The 21,757-nt window shown below is 44.9% G+C and overlaps 1 protein-coding gene across 2 annotated transcripts; it reads right to left on the reverse strand.

The window, feature by feature from the left end:
• Positions 1-7,354: 7,354 nt before the first annotated feature.
• On the reverse strand, positions 7,355-19,021 carry LGALS3 (galectin 3). 2 transcript variants are annotated; one of them, XM_080926244.1, is made up of 6 exons: positions 18,933-19,021; positions 13,724-13,745; positions 12,899-13,306; positions 11,670-11,758; positions 8,800-8,965; positions 7,355-7,631 (listed from the first exon to the last, which is right to left on the reverse strand). In XM_080926244.1, the coding sequence occupies exons 2-6, from the start codon at positions 13,739-13,741 to the stop codon at positions 7,476-7,478; spliced, it is 837 nt and encodes a 278-aa protein (XP_080782370.1). In that variant the 5' UTR covers positions 13,742-13,745; positions 18,933-19,021; the 3' UTR covers positions 7,355-7,475. The 2 variants fall into 2 exon arrangements, with proteins under 2 accessions (XP_080782370.1, XP_080782369.1); XM_080926243.1 differs by having other exon boundaries at positions 18,906-18,999.
• Positions 19,022-21,757: the final 2,736 nt, after the last annotated feature.

Genomic DNA, 21,757 nt, shown 5'->3' on the forward strand with positions numbered 1-21,757 from the left:
GCAAAGAGCTGATGCAGAGGCCGCAGAGGGGTGCTTCTCACTGGCTTGCTCCACTTTCTTACAGAACCAAGGACCAGAGATGGCCCCTACCCATAATGTACTGGGCCCTCCTCCATGAGTCCCTAATTGAGAAAAATCCCTTACAGCTGGACCTCATGGAGTCATTTCCTCCACTAATGCTCCATCCTCTCTGAAGACTCAACTTGTGTCAAGGTGATGGTCAAGTGTGACTCTCATGTCAGCTCCCGCTCCCCACCCCCGCCGCGTCTGCAATCTCACCAAGTATTTTAAGACTCCATAAGCGTTTGCTTTTCTCTAAGATTATCAGTTTAATACTTACAGGAGGCTAAAAAGAAATGGCAGCATCTTCAGGAAAAGCAGAATCCACTGCCACTTCTGGGCTCTTTTGAGAGGTCATTAGCATACAGGTCGTAAACAGAGGGTAAGCTCTCGTCTCTAATACTTGAAGCTTTAGGGTCATCTACTACCTTTTCCATGCCAATATTTTCCAAAGGCTTTTTTGTTGTTTACGTGTATGTATGTTTATCCGGGTGTGGATAGATGCACGCTGACATCCAGAAGAGGGTGTCACACCCTCTTCTAACGCTGGAGCTACAAGGAGTTCGTGAGCTGCCTTCCGTGGGATGCTGGGAAGGTAGCACTGCAAAAACAACAAGTGCGCCATCTCTTCTAGGCCATTTTTAAATTTTTTTTGAGACAGAGTCTCACGTAGACCTGGCCACTCGAGAACTGGTATGCAGTCTCAGAGGACCTTGAACTCTTGATCCCACTTACCTGAAGCAGCTTCTGGACCGATCCACAAACAATGCCGCAACACAGAAGACTCCACTGATCCGCAGACCGAACACCCGGACCGACGCTGAGCCGAACTGAAACTTCCCGCTGCCAGCCGCTGATTGGAGGGACTTTTGCCAACACTTCCGGAAGCTCCCGCCTCTTCCCCTCGAACGAGGCTTGCGATAGGTTGGTTTTGTGCGATATTTAAATTGTTTGGAAGGCAAAGGGTTGGGAGGGGAGGGCGAGGAGTGAGGCGGTAAACGGGCTGGGCGGGAGGCGGAGCACCAAGCCCGGTGGGGCGGGCCAGAGAAATTCCTCTTGTCGCCCCCTCCAGGTCATTTTTCTTCTTTCCTTTTAAACTTTGTTGTTGTTGTTTGTTTTAAAGACACGATCACACTGTGTCTGTCGTTCTGCGTGTCTGGGAAGTCACTTTATAGACCAGGCTGGCCTCAAACTCACAGAAATCCCCCTCCCTGTCTCCGAGTGCTGGGATTACGGTGTGAGCAAGCACGCTCAAAAAAGAAAAAAAAAAGGTTTTAGTAAGGTTAAATGAGATAATGTATTCCATTTCTGCTTCCAAGCTGACGGCAAAATTAACAGCAGCGTTGAAATCAACTGAGAAACAACACACACATAAACCAAGGCATTTGTCCCATGAGATTCCAAGGAAACAAAAAGGCCTGGGCCAGCACAGCTGTGTTTGTAGACTGAAGGGGATCCTGTAGATGTTGGGAAGATAAATCCCTGCCAATCTCTTGGGACAGAGTGCCTGCAACTCCACATCAGCAATGAGACCTGTAGGACATACAAAGAGAAAGATGAAGATAGATAGACCATTGACATAATATTAATGGTTATGTTAGATCTGAGGGAGAAAGCACCAATTCCACGATGGCTGATTAAAGCTAGCTGTATCTAGAACTGGCCAACCAGCTACATCTCCCAAAGTTGAAATTCCAGAGAGCAGCCCCTCACTGGCTTTTTAGGTGTGTTTTTTTTTCTTTTTTATGGAAAGAGGATAGGGTTGGTAGAAAATAGCTGTTGAAATAACTGGTTGTAAGTAAGCGCTTTTAGCATCTGGACAGGAGAGTGGGTGACTCGGGGTTCAAGGCTGCCAGTGGGGTTGAGAAATGCAAGAGCACATCATTCAGAAGGGGAGTCATCACGGGTGTTCAGGAATTTAGCAAGGCAAAGGGTTGGGTGTACATCATGGGTCGAAAGTTCAGCATAGGTTTGCAGGAAACAAACCTGTTCTTGTAAGGTCTAAGAGAATTAAGTATGGGGACTTAGTAACAATGCGTGACAATGTGGTTCCTGTTTTGGCTTCACAGTTGTTTAAAAACACTGAGACTTGGGGGCTGAAGAGTTGTCTGGGCAGTTGAGAGCACCTTCATGCCCTGGCAAAGAACCCAGGGTCAGTTCCCTGCACACGTGGTGGCTTACAACCCTCTGTAAACTCCAGTTCTAAACGATCTGTCACCACCTTCTGACCTCTGAGGGCACACATGTACACATATACAGGCAAAACACTCATAGGCAGAAAACAAAGTCAATCTTAAAACATTTAATAAATACTTTTTTTAAGGAAAATGCTGAGACCATATTGAGTATAATTTTAATCCCAACAGACTGGAGGCTGTGGGTTCCAGGCCAGCCTGGTAGACAGAGTGAGTTCCGGGACAGTGAGATCCTATCTCAATCAAAACAACTGTTAGGAACTTAAGTGGAAACATTTTGTGTAACTTAAAATCTGTTTTGTGTGACTTGGAATGTAATATCTGTAAGATAGGAGTTCACCAGCAGGAAGTTCTGATCTGAGCTGCCTCTCAGAACCAAGCTCCAGGTGTCAGTAGACCCAGATGTTTGGTTTCCAGAACCCAGGACAAGGGACTAGAGTGCATATTGCATATTGTACATATCCAAGTAGACTTGGCCTCCAGGTTCACCCACCGTTTCTCAGGTACCTGTCATGTCTATCTGAACTTTCCAGCCCAGGGGCTGCGCTGCCCTCTCTGCAGAGACTCTTCCCTATATAATCCAGACATTTTGATCTCCCACTCCCTTCTCTCTTCTTCTTCTTCTTCTTCTTCTTCTTCTTCTTCTTCTTCTTCTTCTTCTTCTTCTTCTTCTTCTTCTTCTTCCTCTCCCTCTCTCTCTCTCTCTCTCTCTCTCTCTCTCTCTCTCTCTCTCTCTCTCTCTCTCTCTCTGCATGTGTACACCCTTTCTCACCCCCCACCACTCCTTTCTCTCCCCTCGGGGTGATTCCCCTGGTCTCAGTCCTTGCAGCCAGTGAACTTGCCTGAGAGCAGCTTCCCAATAAACCTGCCTTTAATAGAACCTAATCTGGTTTGAATGTGTTTATTTCACTGGTGGAGAAGTAACTTAATTTATCACCAGACACAAAGCTGCTCAGGTAGGAGCCAAGCCCGAGGCAGACCTCAATATGTGATGAAAAGGGCACTGACTGTTCTTCCAAAAGATCTGGGTTCAATTCCCAACATCCACATAGTAGCTAACAACTGTCTGTAATTCTAGTTCAAGGGGATCTGACATGGTCTTCTTCCTCCATGGGCAACACTGCTTTTCTACTTCCCAAATTACTTCTTTCTGACCTCATGCTTAATTAACCATGGTGCCGAGTTAGGTATCTTCCACGTCATTCTTCAGTGTCTCCTATTTCTCATCTGCTCTAAGACAGGTTAAGAGAGTTGAACTGGTGCCTCCGCCCCTCTTCGATTCCAAGTCTCAGTGTCTCTTTCAACGTCTGCTTCGTGAATGGTACGGCTATGTTATTTGGTACATGACATCATAACCCCACTGTGAGCTCTCCCTTTGCTGTTACAAGATGCCTGTTTAGTGTTTTTTAAACATTTATTGATTGATTGATTGTGTGCACACATAGCATGGCGCATGTGTGGAGGTCAGAGGACAAGTTGTGGGACTCAGTTCTAGCTTTAACTTACAGATTTGGAGTTTTGAACTCAAGCTATTAGAATTGGTGACAGGTACATTTACCCAAGGTGTCATCTCACTGTCCCTTGTTTAGTGATTTTCTTTTCTTTCTTTTTTTTTTTTTTTTTCTGTCCAAATCTTGACATTGTTGCCAGTCAGGCTTCGATTTTCTTCTCTGACCCTGGTCCTCTCACTAGAAGCATCTTTAGTGAACACTGACTTCTCTGCAGCTCCCTGCTCTGTCTTTGATGGTGAGCCTGTAACCTCTCTGAAGCTTTCTTGGGAAGAACCTGGCTTGTTTTACAAGTTTTGAGATACAAAAGTTCAAATCTATGTAGTTCTCAAAATCTGGGATACGTCAATGATACTTGAACTGTCTTCACTGTTACAGCTTTTAGAGATTTATCTGGTTTTGCTTTATGTGCGTCTGCCTGAATGTGTGTCTGTGCAGTATATGCAAGTGTTGCTCATGGAAGAAGAAAACAGTATCAGATCCCCTGGAAGTAGAGTTACAAACAGTTGTTAGCTACGATGTGGATGTTGGGAATTGAGCTTAGATCTTTTGGAAGAGCAACCAGTGCTCTTAACCACTTAAGCACCATTGCTTTTTTTAAGAAATAATTTTGATGGTGTTTCAGTGGAGTTAGCCATGTTGCAAGGTCTTCAGATTTATCCAGAGCTCTGAGTATCACACCATCGTTTGTAACAGGGCTCAAGAGATGGCTCTGTGGTTACAACTGGGGTTCTTGCAGAAGACTGGGGTTCAGCTGTCAGCAACCATGTCTCACAACCACCTGTTACTCCAGCTTCAGGGAATCTGACACCACTGGCTTCCACAGACACTGGCATCTATATGAATATACCCATAGAAGAAACACAATGAAAGCACACAATTAAACGTAAAATAAATCTTTGAGAGTTGATTGGTAGTGGGGAGCAAGGGTACCCCTAAGTGAACGACCTTTCATGTCACGAGAATAGCTTTGTCATGCACCCTCCATCACCTTCCTCCACCAGGATGACTCGACTGCAGCCTGGAGCTGTTCCCCTACAAAACTCCGATACCAAGATTAGCTTCTTCATTCAACTAAAACAAATCGACTTGATGCGTTTCCCAGACTGCTATTAAGGATTCATTCTAACACACAGTCTTCCTGATGCTCGCTTTTCTTTACATGTGTCTGTCATTTCTTGATTCCCCATGGTCTCAGTAGGGTCCATCCCAAAGCCTAGCAAGCCATGACAATTGTTTAGTCATTGAATTCATCATCTGCTGTAGTGGTTTAAATAGGTGTGGTATACACCTTTAATCTGGGACACACCTTCTGTTGGTCACACCTACATAAGGACATTGGGAAAAAGAAGGTTCCCTCTCTTCAACTGCTTGCCTTGTGGGACTGAGCAACTGCTAGATCCTTGGACCTTGGATCCTTCCATTCATAGCTGCTGCTGACCATTGTTGGGGAGTTGGATAGCAGACTGTAAGTCACCAACAAATTCCCTTAATATATAGAGACTACCCATAAGTTCTGTGACTCTAGAGAACCCTGACTACTACAAATAGTAATGACAGGAATTTGTCATCAGAACAGAGGATGATGATAATATATACCAGCAAGTCTCAACAGTTAGGACAAACTACTTGGCTTTAACCTTATCATTTCCATATCTTGTCAGACTCAAGGCAATTTACAGCTACCCCATGACAATACTTACCATGCCTACCTGTCTCAAGTGTGAGAAAGATGAATGTAGATGAGCTTAAAAATAGGCCACAGCACCTCAGTGCACAGGCGAAACCCATCCCCCAAAATTCATTTAAAGCAGAAAGTGAGGTACAGCTGGGATTGCAGGTGTGTGCTATCACATCCCATTTTTGTTTTGTGTGCTAATAATTCAATTTTATTATACTTATAATATGTAATGTTATTATCCAACTGATCTTAAATCATCTCACTTCCTTTTGGACTTGTTTTGGTTTTGAGACAGTCTCTCACTTTGTTGTGCAGACTGGCCTTAAATTCATTATATAGCCCAGGTTGACCCCAACTTACATCAATCCTCCTGACTCAACATCCCAAATGCTAGGATTTCAGATGAAAGTTACCATGGCATTTTTTAAGTCTGTTTTGGGGAGGAAATTTTATCTTCTTACTAGATAGATCAGTTCATCTACTTTATCATCACTGCATCAGAATCTATGTAGTCTCAGCTCATGGTGGAATTCTAGATCCCTTGTAAAGCAACCAAGTTGCAGTACAGCAGATGCGCCAAGTGAGGGCGCCTCGGGGCCTTGGAAACCATGCACACTGATCTTGTTTAAAATTTTGACCGTGTGATGGTTCAGATCTAGATGAACGAGATCAATTTTATCTTGTCTAGGTGGGCAGTTTATATCTTTATTAATTGGCAGTGAATTTATTGTGTGGATGTATTGTGGGTTGAGAATTTAACATATAAACCTAATTGTTCAATTACAAGTTTCTGGAACTTTGATTTTTACCGGGAAAGGAGACAGTGGGTGTATGGAAACAATGGCTGAGAGGTCACTGGAGCGTGCGGATCTGGCTCAGTTAACGCGCAGGGGCCCACGGAACTCTATGTGTGTGGAAATTTGTCTCTACAGCCTGTCTCAGTTTTGGAAGCTGTGTCAGGCTTCCTATGTTTACGGATATTTGGTCATTCTCAGATTTCTGACAGAGTTGAAGACTAATTAGTCTCATAGCATACCCAAGCTAATTAACTTTGAGAAAACATAGTTGTCTAGATGATTTTCTAATGGTAATAGTTGTACACGGCTTATATTTGATGAAAATATTGTTTTTAATTAAACTGACAGGGCCATGTGAAGGACCATGTCTTTATACAGCAAGGTGGGTCCAGCCTATCATTGGATGAGAAGGAAAGGTAGGCGGGGAAAAGTCTAGGAAGGAGAGAGGAGGAAGAGGAAAGGGGGAGAAATAAGATGGAGAGGGCAGAGGAGGATGGTTCAGATCAAGGTGATCTAGGTCAATTTTATCTTGTTTAGGTGGGCAGTTTGTATCTTTATTAATTGGCGGTGAATTTATTGTGTGGCTGTATTGTGGACTGAGAATTTAACATATAAACCTAATTGCTAAATTACAAGTTTCTGGAACTTCGATTTTACCAGGCCGCCAGGGACAGTGTGTGAAAGCAAGGGCTGAGAGCAGCCGGAGCACACGGATCCAGCTCAGTGGCCTGTGTGGAGTGAGAACGCTCAGGAACCGGTAGCCACCGGTTCTTTTTACTGTTTACCGCAACATCTGCCACCTCAGGAAGAGGGATGTGAGTCCAAGGCTTGAGTGGGTAAGTCAACCATCCACCCTCAAACCAACTCTCACCAGATCTGAGTCTGGTTCCCAGCACCCTAGTCAGGCAGCTTACACCCACCTGTGACTCCAGCTCCAGGAGGCCCACTGCCTCTTCCATGAGCAGGTACCTGCACCCACATGCACAGACACACAACACACAAAGTTTAAAAGGCTAGGGATGTGGCTCACTAATAGAACACTTGCCCAGCATTCACAAGGTCCTAAGATTTGACACCCAGTGTCATTATAGAAAAACAAAGAACAGGTAACTCTCAGAATGACTCTGTTTATTAAATGGATCTTACAAGAAAAATAAGGAGAGAGGAATGCTCATAATAAAGTTTTCCCGCTCATAATGCACACGGGGCCGGTATTGGTGTGGCCCCTTCTGCCTTAGATCATGGTGTGGGAAGCGCTGGTGAGGGTTATGTCACCAATGATCCCCAGTTGGCTGATTTCCCTGAGGTTCTTCATCCGATGGTTGTACTGCAACAGGTGAGCATCGTTGACCGCAACCTTGAAGTGGTCAGCTTCAACCAGGACTTGTATCTAGGAACCAGACATGGCAACCATCAAAAGCATGTAACAACCAGTGCAATTTAAGCATTCTATCATGTGTGTTTTACAGGACATACTGTCTGCCATGTTTGTTTTCATCTGTCAATTTCTATGTAAAGAGGGAAAATTTCTATGTAAAGAGGGAATACACACACACACATACATACGTACATACATACATACATACATACATACATACATACATTCTTAAATGTATGTAGCCTGAGTTCAGGAAGTTCAGTTTGCGGTTTACATGTGGACTGAAAATGGCCCAGAGCAGTAACTGAATATTAAAAATGAATCGAGATTGTCAGACTTAAAACACAATAAAAAGGTATCAAAGTTATCAGAAGGACAGATAATGGCAACCAGATTGCGTGTATGTCAATGTTTAGTTTTAGCCAGGCTGTGGTGGTGACACCTTTAATTCCAGCACTCAGGAGACTGAGGCAGGCAGATCTCCAGGTACCAGAACAGCCAGGGCTCCACAAAGAAGCCCTGTTTTCTCTAAAGCCAAACAAATCAAAACACCCCAAAGTTTACTTTTAATGGAGGCTATTAGAAGTTAAAAGCAGCAACATTAAGGAATTCCTTACTGACAAATATTAATTTATAGGACAGGATAATTTATAGCCAGTTTTGGGAAGGCCAGGAAATACTTTTCCCCATAATTAATGAGCATTCATCTCTAAATCCTGTAAATGGAGTTTGTGATATAGACAAGCGGTGTGTGGGCTGGAGCCATGGCTCAGGGCTGGCGAGATGACTCAGTGGTTAGAGCACTGACCGCTCTTCCAAAGGTCCTGAGTTCAATTCCCAGCAACCACATGGTGGTGCACAGCCATCTGTAAAGGGATCTGATACCCTCTGGTGTGTCTGAAGATAGTGACAGAGTACTCACCTACATTAAATAAATAAATCTTTAAAAAGAAAAAAAGAAAAAAAGAAAAAGAAAGAAAGGAAGGAAGAAAAACAATGTGCTATTAGAAGACTGTTTGGAGAGGTAACATGCTGATCCTGGCTACATCCGTAGCCTGTTGGAGCTGGTTGCTGGGGTGGGAGGGAAGGTCGGACAGGTGCCCTAGGACAGGTTTTTCCAGTGATCCCTTTAATGAGAGAACACTGGGAGCACACCGCAGCAGCCGCAGCAGCCACTTACTTTGAATGGTTTGCCGCTCTCAAAGGGGAAAGCTGGCTGTCTTTCTTCCTTTCCCCAGCTATTGTTCTGCTGCGTGTTACACACAATGACTCTTCTGTTGTTCTCATTGAAGCGGGGGTTAAAGTGGAAGGCGATGTCATTCCCGCTCTTGAAATTCAGAGTAATACTGTTTCAAACCAGAAATCAAAAGATAATTAAAGTGTGTGTCACGTCAAGAACATTTGACTTTCTAAAATGTAAACCCTTTCATAATATGTTGGAACTGTTTTTCTGTTCTGGAAGCAAATGAGTCACAGCATCAGATCCAAATCAAAAGAACAGGCACATCCCCTCATTCATTACTGGGATTGCCGTGAAACTCCAGCGGGACAACATGCCTTGTCTGTTCTTTGAGGCTTTGGCTTCCCGAGCACTGTGATCCCAAGTATGTGCTGTCTTGGGGGTTGTTTCTGACTGCAGTGCTTTCTTCCCTTTTCACAGACATACTCTTGTGTCTCAGGCAAAGGCTTCTTTCTAGATACCGTCATAGCTTTAGACCCATCCCGAGAGCATTTTGTACTTTGCTATAAGTATTAATAATGGTTCTTTTCCTGCCCTAATAGATTACTCTTAATATCAAAATGTCAAAAGCAAGCCAGTTGCCTAAGAACTATCAAGTACCTGACTTTGTCATGGTTAACCGGAAAGCTCAGAACAGCAGGGTACTCGGATGTAGCTAATGTTTCCTTCCAGGTTGCTAGGTTGTAAAGTCGGGATGTGCCACGATATGATGTGGGACTGGTGAAAGTGCCACTTGAACTTTCTGACCCTTTTTGTCCTTGTGTGTCAATGAAAACACAAGTCTGTTGTTAAGGGACTGGCCCTACTGGGTTTCTTAAGGTGAGCTCCCTACAGTAACACTAGAAGCTGATGTCTGTGATCTAGAGCTATCAGCAATTCTGTGGGTATTCTGAATAACTTGGGAAGCAGTCAAGGGAAGTGGTGGTAGTGTTTGGGTCCACTGGCTCTAGTCTTCCTGTGAACAGAGACTGTCATCTCTGTCACACAAGCACTCTTCCCCCATGAATTCATGGTGTATGTGGGTTCACACAGTTACTCTTCTATTTACTATTTGACCAGAATCGGTTCTGAGCTGTTAGCACACAGGTACATCACCGGTGTTACTGGAACTAAGCAATCTAGTGTGCTAACCCTCGATTGTTAACTAACTCTATAGTTCTGCATTATGTTGGGACAGATCATGTGAATGTATGTTTTGAAAATAACATACACAGATATAACTTATATATACATAGAAGAGAGTATTTCATGTGAGACAAGTTTCACCATAAATGGGACACTGAATGTCGAGCCTCTCCCTAGGCCGTGTGGAAACAATCCCTTGGGACAGGGCTTCCCATGCAGAACCAGAGAAGGTTAGCTGGGGGAGGGAGTGTAAGCCTATCAAAGCTGGGCCCATCTGGTGGCAGACTGTGGCTCCCATTCTTTTACCATGTACCAACTGATACTGAGGCATTCCTAGCTTCATTCTGTCTTTATGTCTTTGTTTTCGAGATAGAGTCATGCCAAATATAGCTCAGGCTGTCCTTGAACTTAAGAGTCTTTCTGTTTCCGTCTCCTATAAACTAGGATGTTGGGTATGTACCTGCATAGCCAATCCCCCACTTTAAAATTCCTGAGTAAACCTGTACTGAAATGTCTATCTTTTGCCCATAAGACAGACTCACTAAAGGTGACAGGAGTGTTTGTGGCACCACTAAGCTCAGGGACAGGTGAAATGGATTGCTGTGGACATTCAGCTTCTTCATAGTATATGTAAGTGTGACTAGAATTAATCAGTCTACATGTCCCTGGGTGACTATAAATTGGCATGGAATTGCCTCATCACAACCTGGTCTACCTCAGCTAAACCTGTTCCAGTGGCAAAGGTTGATTTGATGCAATCTTTAACAGGAATGTGGTAGTTTGAATATGCATGGACCCCATAGACCCATGTGCTTGAATAGGTCCATAGGGAGTGACACCATTAGGAGGTGTGGCCTTGTTGGAGGAAGTATGTCACTAAGGGGACAGGCTTCGAGGTCTCCAAGCTACATCCAGTGACACAGCCTACAGATCCAGAAGTAGAACTCTCAGCTCCCCCAACACTATGTCTGCCTGGCCTCTGAAGGTCTCCCACCATGATGATAATGGACTAAACCTCTGCAACTGTAAGGCAATCCCAGTTAAATCTTTTCCTTAATACGCGCTGCCATGGTAATCTTCTCAAACCCTTTAAGTAAATGACACCTACCCAGAAGGCTGGGCTTCCTAGCTTGCCATTCAGAGAACAGAAGACCTGAGCCTTTATATGTCTAAAGGGGAAGCAGTGGTCTCTCAGTTGGGGTTTCCATTGCTGTGAACAGACACTGTGACCAAGGCAACTGTTATAAGGACAACATTTAATTGGGGCTGGCTTACAGGTTCAAAGGTTCCAGGCAGGCATGGCACTGGAGGAGCTAAGAGACCTTTTGTTCTGAAAGCAGTTAGGAGAAAGCTGTCTCAAAGTCTTCCTCCACAGTGACACACTTCCTACAACAAGGCCACAGCTTTTAATAGTGCTACTTCCTGGGCCAAGCATATTCAAACCATCACAAATGCCCCCTACCCTGCACCCACTCATGAAGACGAAAGTATATGACATGCCAAAACACAGCATAGAGGATGTTACCCTGAACAACCCAACAGAAAAATCACGTGGGATCAAGTACTGATTGGGAGATAGTCCATGTGATAGCCCAGAGTGGATTCTAATGTGCAGTTGACAAAATCTTCTTAATTAAGATAGTCTTTCTTTCAAAAACATTCTAACAATTAGATTGTTGAGGTACCTTTTTGCGTTGGGTTTCACTGTGCCCAGGACTGTGATCAGCATGCGGGGCACGACTCCTCCAGGCAAGGGCAGATCATAGGGCACCGTCTGGGACAGACAAGAATTCCGGTGTCAGTAAAGTATTGTGTTTCCTTGGGGAATTTAAAAGTACATTGCAAACACTGTCACAATGCATGTGACTAACACAGAACCCCGTGTAGATTCTGAGGTCACCTTGTCCAGGCCCTGAAGAGACAGAAGACAGTGTCCCCTGTGTGCACAAAAATTAATTGAGAAATTGAAAAATTAAGGGACAAATGTTCCCATGCCATCACTGGGGCCTTTTCAACCCATAATTCATCTGCACAGAATCATTTTCATAACATTTTAAGCTAGACTATTGACCAAATGCATAGGTCCCTAGGTCCCTTGTCACATGACATACAGCATTGTAATTCTGTTCTCTGAGGAAAGGTTTGTGTGGCCTGGGGCTTCTGTGCAGACACAGGTCACCAGCAGAAGGCTTTGCACATGAGTCTCCGTTGAATGAGCACTCTACAGTTCACTCCACAAGTGTTGAGCAAAATGCTAAAAGTATGGTGGACATCCCTGGAGCTCTGTCCCTGCCTCTGGTCTCTCCTTTCTGAAGTTTCCTCCTAGGTTCTGCTGACTCCCAAACTTCCACCTCTCACCCTCATCTGTACTAGACCTTGTATAGTCTAGTTGGGATGCTCCTAGTGGGTGGGTGAACTGGAAGGCTCCTTTCATGGGTATGAGCTAGAGAGAGGAGTCTCCCTACCCCATCATTTCCCTTTCCTGCATCCCTGGTTTGAGTTAAAGCTTTACAGCTTTGAAAAGCTCTCAGTATTTACTGGGGTTATAGGTATAAGCCACCCAGTTCAGTATTTATTAATAATACAGCTTTGCCTCATAGTCTAATTGTTTCTTTGAAACAGGATCTCTGTGTAGATCAGATTGACCTCATATTTACAGAGATACTGCTACCTCTGTTTCCTAAAGGTATCTATCACTCATTACTACAATGTTAACTTGATTCATATTAAAGCACCTATATCAATGCCTTATCATAACAAGTTCCAGGAACTCCATATGAACACATTCGTTTTCCCAATTACACCCCTGTAGTTGGCTGTTAAGACATGTTAAGCCTCTAAGCAGCAGGCTTAAATTCCCCCTAATGTCCGCTCTACTTGTACAGCAGGCCCTGTGAAACAACTTCCTCCTTACCAGTGGTCCAGCAGGGGCACCATAGGGGCCAGCAGCAGGATAGGCCCCAGGGGCACTGGGGTAGGTTCCAGGTCCCCCAGGTTGCCCTGGGAAGGCTCCAGGAGCAGTTGGGCCAGGATAGGCTCCTGGGGCAGTTGGGCCAGGATAAGCTCCAGGGGCAGTTGGGCCAGGATAGGCTCCTGGGGCAGTTGGGCCAGGATAAGCTCCAGGGGCAGTTGGGCCAGGATAGGCTCCAGGGGCAGTTGGGCCAGGATAGGCACTAGGAGGAGCCTGTCCTGGGTAGGCCCCTGGAGGAGCCTGTCCTGGGTAGGCCCCTGGGTAACCTCCTGCCCCGGGCTGGTTCCCCCATGCACCCTGTGGATATCCTTGAGGATTTGGGTTTCCAGAGCCAGCTAAGGCATCATTAAGCTGTAAAGGAAAAACAAACCATTAGAGGATGGGACTCCTTCATTAAATAGAATTCAGGGGACTGCAGGCATTTGTGATCTGAAAAGCTGAGAAATACAAGAGTCACACTCTTCCCTTGCCTGTTCTGCTGTTTGGTATTGTATTTTTATTCGGGGTGGGCTAAGCTTTCTAATCATCAAGAGAAACAGCTGCAGGTGCGGGCATGCGCAGACCCTGCCACGGTCCTGCTGTTTCCAGGAGACCACGCTTCTCCCTGGAATCTGCTGCTGGAAAAGCAGGCCTACTGCTAACAGACCTGAGGGCACAGGTGAGCCACAGGGTCAGTAGGAGGGTCAAAGGGAAAGCTCAATGGTTAGAGATGAAACCTTTAATCCATGAGTGTGCACGGGGCTAAGAAAACAGACATGAAATACTTACCGAAAAGCTGTCTGCCATTTTCCTAAGAGAGAAAAGTTCAAAGAGGGTTATTAGTATTTGAGACTAAAACTTTTTACAAACCTTCATCAGATTAAACATCCGAAATAGTTTATGGGCAATTCCAGTCAGTCTTACAATCATTTTGCCTCAATCAGTGGTGCGGGACCATAAAAACATCTTGTTGGACAGGCAGGGATAACATTCCAGCTAAATTCCAAACCTTAGGTTGCGAAGTCAGGAGCTTGTGTTCTGAAGCCCGAGAGTAAAAGACCTTGAGGGCTAGGGAGTAGGTTGAGAATTTCCTGCCTCTTCTCTCAGTGACACAGCTTCTCTCTGCTACCTACTTCCCTGGGCTTTTCTACTCTCGCAAGGATTCATGGGAAGTATAGCCCTCCTCTCTTCCCAGCCACAGCTTGTCTGGGACATTAGAGGAGAGCAATATGTTGGTTCTTATTGAGATCTCAAAGACAGCTGACATGGCTGCTGCCTGGTTATTTATCCTCGTTTGGCACGCCCTGATGCCTTCCCTGAGCCATCATTTTCCACACGATCACAGGGCCCACAGACCAGCAAGGGACATGAGACGCATGCGCACGAGGGTATGATCAGTGCCGCCAGACTCTGCTGGGACATTCAAATTTGAGAGCTTACTTGTGAGCTAGGAAGAGCGACGGTGGTGGACAGATGACATTTGGGGGTGTTTGGCTGGTTGGATTTTGAAGTGTTTAGTATTAAGGTCTTTCTATGTAGTTCATCCTGACTTTGAACTTATGGTCCTCCTGCCTCAGTGTTGCAAGTGTTGGCTGTGGTGCTGTTTGGTTTGGTTTGGTTTTTTTTAAGGTACTCGATATTCCGAATAAAACAGCAGTAAAACATCCAAATAAAGGTGAGTCAGTCAGCAACGTGAACAGAAACAGTTGCATTCAAGATACTGCCAAACAGGTTTGCCTTACACAAGGCTGTCACGGGGCTGCTTTGCAGACATACCCTGTTTTCTCCTGCTCTTGTTCCTGTGCCACACCCATAAAACCACAAGATGCCTGGAACCTGCCCCCCTTTTCAACAGATCCCTCAGAACACAGCAGAGAGTGGCTTTGGTTTGGAAACTTTTCTTTCTTAGGGTTCTGGGGATTCAATTAACAGCATTGGCATATTTGGCAAAGACTCTAGCACTAAGCAATGAAAGCAGCCAACCAGGAGGGGATGAGTTCGATCCAAGCTCAGAATTACTACAGCCATTTTGCTGCCACGAGAATTACCTGGACGTATGGCTGAAAACATCCAATCCAGGCTGTTAATGTCTATCCCTAGATAAATGTACATACAGGAGCCATAAAAACCAACAAAGAGTTTTAATGTAGACAAGTTTACGAGGAAGGATGGTCCACCACCTGCCACCTCAGGTCTAGGGAGACTGAGACAAGAGGAGCAGAAATGTGGAGCCTGTCTAAGCTGTCCAGGTAGACCCTGTTTCAAAAACAAGAGCAGTCTGTTGCTGGGCGTGGTGACGCACACCTCTATCCTAGCACTCAAAAGGCTGAGGCAGGAGGATTGAATTTACTGCTAACCTAGGCCACTAAGCAAGACTGTCTCCACAAACTAACCAATGAACACTTTCCCCTAAAGAAACCCTTTTTTCCCTCCTTAAGTATGCATCAGTTTTAAGAGACTTGAAGATTTACAAGTTAAATTCTTAAGCCTGAAGGCCAAAATCTCTGTTAAACAATGTTTTACTCAAAAAAAAAAAAAAAAAAAAAAAAAAAAAGTCTATGTGAGAAAAACCAAACAACCTAGCTTTACCATTTTCCTCAAAAGGTGTGCTATTAACAGAACACCAGTCAAATTATGTTTAAAGGCTGACACACCTAAAAACATTAAGGGAAACCTCCACATGGAGTTTCATTCTGCACAAATCCTCTCATCAGGGCTGATCTGACCAAATAAAATCCTGGAGGCAGCAGATGTCACTGTGACTCACGTGGGCCTTGGATGACACTTTGGACAGCACCGTGACACATTCCACAGGTAGTCAGGAGAATGATACTCTCCCTGCCCTTGCACAGTGATTTTTCAGTCCCCAGAGAATTTTCACTGAGCTGTTTCTGCTAGCAATCTGGTGACAGTGGCTGGAGAGAAAATTCCCAGTGGAGTGTGGAGTCTGAGAGCTGATTCAGTGACCTGAAGCCATCTCCCTGGCATCCTGGGGACAAGGGCCCAAGTTTCCTGACTCCTAATCCAAGTTTGTCCTATACTAGTTTAAAACACATTTTCGATGTTTTAAGATCGAATCCTTCGAACTTTTTAGTTACTTCACTGAAAAATCTGCTTGTTCATTCAGAGCTACGTGGCTCACCGAGATAGTAAACTGAGATTTAAAATAAGTGTTTGGCCAAAACACTAACTTGGTGAATCATTCAACACATGGGCTGCTTGAGTACAGAATGCTTTTGTGCACAGTCACACTGTTAAGAAAAACCACATTTTAACCAATAAACTTTGTTTTTCCAAAAAAGTATTCATTGTTTCTAGATTGTTTTTTTACTGTATTTTCAAATATAGATTTTTTTTTTAAATTGTGGTGTGTCTGTGTGGGTATGTTTGTCTATGTGTGTCTGTTTTTCTGTGTGTGTGTCTGTAGTGTGTGTCTTTGTGTGTGTGTGTGGTGTGTGTGTGTGTGTGTTGTGAATGTGTATGTGTATGTTTCTGTTGCAGTGAAGATTTAGACTTTGGCTACTGAGGCTGCTAGGCAAATAGGCACCTGAATCATAAATAGGACTCGAGTTCATTGGCAAGAAATAAGAAGTTTGTTTATGTATTTCAAGGCAGGTCTTACTCTTTGGCCCAGGTTGGCTTGGAATTCTGGCCCTGAACTTGAGATTCTTTGGGTTCTGCCTCCTGAATGTTGAAATTACAGGCACTTACTCCCACACCCACCTAAGAAAAAGGATTTTGGAAAGCATATTCAGGAGCCAGAGGCAGGTGGGTATCATAAATCCAGGCCTGCCTGATGTATGAAGTTCCAGCCACTGCCACCTGTGAGACCCCATCTTGAAAAATGATAAACAAATACTTTCGTCCCAGCAAACTGTCTCGTTGATCGAGAACACTTGAATAGACTCATTCTACATGAAAATGATTAATTTTTCCAGTCACCCCTCAAGAAATTCTCTACCCCTTCTGCTGTGTGTACAATTTAGTGAGCCATCTGTTAAACACCTCTAAGCTTAGGCCTGAAAGACCCCATCAAAGTCCTCTCCAGAATACGGAATGAGATACAGATTTTAAACCAAACTCCAGAACATTGTGAATTTAAGAGAAATCCCATCAAAGGGAAATATGACTATCTTAGGGGAAAGTCTAGGATAAAGATGCTCCACATCTGTAAACCAGCACTCAGGAAACATGGTAGAAGGAGTGCCATAGGTTCGATACCAGCCTGCACTCTGTACTGAGTATGAAGCCAACCAAGGTTATATTGTTAGACCCTACCTCTAGAAACAAGCAAAAATTATCATTGACCAAGGAGACAATGGTTAGGTGTGGTTGTACTGGCCTGATAAATTACAAGTTCTAAACTAGCCTAGACCACATGGGAAGACCTTATTTGAAGAAAAAATTCTTTCTGTCTCAAGGTCTTGACCGGTACCCCATCCCCCAACCAAAGAATATTGTTGCAGAAAAGCAAACTTTTTGTTATTAAACTTCAATGTTTATGGAAAGAGTTGGGGGTGGTAGTTTACATCGTTAGTCCCTGTACTTGGGAAACTGAGACAGAACTGAACATTGAAAACTAGCCTGGGCTACACAGTGAGTTCTAGACCTGCCTAGGCTGCAGTAGCATCCTGCCTCCCAGGGATGGTTTGCAGTTACTCAGCCCAGAGAGCGGCACTATTAGAAGGTGTGGTCCTGTTGGAGTGGGTGTGTCACTGTGGGTATGTGCTTTAAGACACTCATCCTAACTTCCTGGAAGCCAGTATTCTGCTAGCAGCCTTCAAATGCAGATATAGAACTCTCTGCTATGCCTGTACCATGCCTGTCAGATGCTACCATGTTCCAACCTTGATGGTAATAGACTGAACCTCTGAACATGTAAGCCAGCCCCAATTAAATATTGTCCTTATAAGAGTTGTCTTGGTCATGATGTCTGTTCACAGCAGTAAAACTCTAAGATATCCCCCCAAAAGTAAATAAATTAAAATATGAAAATATAAATTTGAAGCAAACAACTTGAAATTTCCGAAATTGGTGAGTTTTTAACACATTGTGATTCCTGTTGCTTTCCTCAGAATTAGCCACGACACTAAGTCAAATTTCTCATTATCCAGAAACCCTACTCCCCGGGGGCTGCTTTACAAACATCCCAGTTTCTTCAGATAAAAATCGCATAAACCACAGCCTCAACCCCCCCCCCCATCATTGATTCCCTGCATTCATGTTGGAGTAACAGATAATTCAGGATAAATGCAACTATTAAAAGCCTCTAGCTAAGGGCCTGCACTCTGAGACAAACACTGCCACACCCAAGACTTCCTCCACCCAGATCTAGAGGTTATTGCATAAATATTCGCACTGGTCAGGGATGAGTCACCTGGCTTACAAAAAAATTTTAGAGGTTATAGTAGTTTTTCATTCCGGCATATGCGCACTAGGTCCTGGGCGGCACTTTTGCGTGTGGTGAGTACTAGGGAGTGGCTGTAGCCCCTGCCTCCACTGAACCTGGTGGAACTCACTGGCACCTCACAGCAGGCTCTCTAATAGAGGCTCCCAGATGCACCAAAGGAGCCTGCTGGTCAAGTCCGGAATCCCGGGGCGATGTCTGCTGAGTCCCCAGACTCCCACCCCCACCCCCAAGGTGCCAGGAGAGGCACTTGTTCCCTATGGCCAAGCTAGGGGCAACCGCTTGGAGCCAGAGCTGGATCTCCATGGGCTGGTGGCTCACTGGCGCACAGAGCTTCGAAGGCGAGCCCAGGGCCCGCTGGCATCCTGCCATCCCAAAGATACTTAGTGTGTAGGCCGTGACTAACTTTCTCGAGAGTTATCCGCAGGAAAACCAGGACGGTGGACTGGCGCCTGGGACCCTGAAGATCACCACCCGAGCTGCAGAGTCCGGGCCGTCCATCTTCCCACGACCCCAGCCCTGTCTAGGTGCACCGAGCAGCACCGGTCCCCTCGTCCTGCTCACCTGGTTAGTGCTCAGTGCGCAGCTCACCTGGATAGTGCTTCTCCGGCCGCTCCGCTAGCTGTTAGAGCTGGGCGGTGGCTCAGTGGCTTCTAGTACACTTTTCCCCGGGACCCGCCCTCCTAGGGCGGGGCAGCATCACTCACCCTGCGGGCGCCTGGCAGGACCGCGCCCCGCGGACCGGGGAGCTTCCCCACGGTGGACAAGAGACACGCCCGCCAGCCTGTGCCCCTCACCAGTGCCCCGCAGTGGGTCCTGGCCATCGGCACCCAGACTCTCAGACGCACCCGATTCCCTTGTCTGAAGCTGCCTTTCATGGTCTCACCCTGACCCTATTTCCTTCACCGGAAGCCTTCCCCAGAAATACGCAGTGACTTTGAATGTGAGGGGAAGGAGGAACAGGTGTCCCTGACACGCCTGAGATGTAAGAGGCACCCCGGTTTACATTCACTCCCGCTCTGGATTTTGCTGGGTCTGGGTACCCAGCAATGTGGTACATAGTAGGTTCTCGGTGGGTATTTGTTGGTGAATGAATGAATGAATGAATGAATGAATGAATGAATGAATGAATGAATGAAGTAGAATGTATGGGTGAATTGCTTTCTAGGAAGATGTCTTCTCAAAGATTGGAGGAGAGTCCAACACGACAAAGTTAAATCAAGAGAACGGGGCGTAGCTCAGGATGTATGAAAAGTTGTTACAACGAACAGCCACTTTCACAAGAAGGCCGATAACCAGTTTGGAAGCATTTATATAGATAAAAACTGAGTGACGTGGTTAAGAATATTCAAGATAATTTTTCTCCGGTTTCAGTTAGTATCAGCTAACATCCACCAAATGTTTATGCACCCCATGCTGTGCCTGGGGCTTTACATACATTTACAGAGTTGGCATTATTTTAATTTTATTAGATCCAAAGCAGCCCCCCAAAAATGCCAGTGCTGCTCCTAAACAGGACTCTGGGCATGCAAACAGAAGCTTAGAGGTGGTTTCTGTTGGCCAGGAATCTCCCTTAGTCAGCTACCTAGGGCAAGGGCATCTACTTTGATGAATGTTGTTGTCTAACCCATATATACATGCTCACATACATATGTACAAATATAAATGCATTTTAAAACGTTAAAACAGGTAAATACAATTTTAGAAATAAATAAATGTGTGTTTTTTTTTTTAAATCACTGTAGGTAGGTGTGGTGGATCATGCCTTCAATCCTCTTAGGATCTACATGCTCTTGGGATGCAGAAACAGGCAGATCCCTTTAAGTTTAAGGCCAGCCTGGCCTGTATAGGAATTTGAAGCCACCAGGAATGCACAGTAAGGCCCTGTTTCAAAAACAAAAAATTAAAAACCCCAAGCAATCACTGTGGTCACTGGCTTATGTAAACCGTGAGGCAGTCCAAATGTCACCTGGCTCTCCAGATTTCCTGTAGTCTCTAGAGTAATTATTAGTAATCAAAAAATAGTCTCAGCCAATTTTCCACGACCAGAGGAAAATGTACAGGCAAATTCTCATTCACCGATGGCACGGAGGAGGCCTGCTCCACTCTCTAGGACAGATTCACAGCTCTACACAGCCCGTTGCTGGTGATGCATTCATTGCCATCCCTCCAAGATTACACACATGGAAGTCACCGTGTGGCTGGAGAAGCCTTCGGACACCATGAACTCTCCTCCACACAGGTAGCCTGGCAACAAATTTGTTTGAATGAGTCATCTGTAGATGATTAGCATGTGGGCATGGAATGGGATGGGCCGAGAGGAATGTCTTTAGTCTCTTAGGGAAACAGTCTTAAGACTGTGAGTCATGAAGACTCTCTCCGAGGGCTAGCTAGAAGTGGACAGCCGAAAAGGTTGCTATGGAAATAAGAGATGAGTCACATTCTTGCCTTGTGGGTGATCATTGGTCATTTTTAGGGATCGATAAAAGTTGTGTCTTTACTTTAGAAGGTTTACTTATGTGGAACTGAATCATGAGGTCAGATCTACATCTATACTGCCCATGGGAGAGAACACGTCTACGTCAATTTCATTCCAAGTACAACTAGGAAAGGGGTCTTGATATACATCAAGGAGTGCCCAGAGTTTACAATCTGTATAGGAGCAGTAAATGACTCTATAGAACCCAGCCCAAAGCCTATATAAACTCTTTGAAAATAAATGTACAAGACAGTCTCATAAAAATAGTACTGAATGACTTCTAGATACTAATGAGTGTGCTGTTTGAAATAAGGGACAAGCCAGACCTTGACTCTCAGCAACTGGTCACCTGGTTTCTTCTGATACAGAGATGTTAGAAGTCTGACTTAATAAACAAATGAGCCTACAATCAAGTGAAGGTCCCCAGCGTGGCTTCGTACTTGACAGAGGTGGTGGAAGGCACCTGAAGGGGGGAACTTTAGGTAGAGAAAGCCAATAGAGAGGGGGAAAAAAACTAAAGCAGATAAAGGGGGGGGAGGGAGGGAGCTAATTAGTTGCTTTTTAAAAAGGGAAATTAAAATAGAAGGCTGGAAGTAGAATAGGAAAATCACAGACATAGAGCATCATGCTGGGGGCTGGTTAAAGATGGCTTAGCAGGTAAAAGTGTCTCCCATCAAGCCTGGTCACCTGAGTTCAAGCCCCTGGGGCCACCTAGCAAGAAGAGAAAACTGACTTCAGCACATGTCCTCTAACCTCAACTCATGTGCCTCGGCAGACACATGTCCTGCCACACACCATAACTAAATGTAATAAAAAGTAAAGCGTGAAGAAATATAAAATACAGCCAGCAGGAGAAATGTCCCAGAAACTAGCCACACTGTGCCAAATAAGGAGAAATGCCCCACAAAACTTGAAGCCCCAGGGAAATATAAACAGA

The sequence above is a fragment of the Micromys minutus genome (genome assembly GCF_963924665.1).
Source record: "Micromys minutus genome assembly, chromosome: 12".
Taxonomy (NCBI): domain Eukaryota; kingdom Metazoa; phylum Chordata; class Mammalia; order Rodentia; family Muridae; genus Micromys; species Micromys minutus.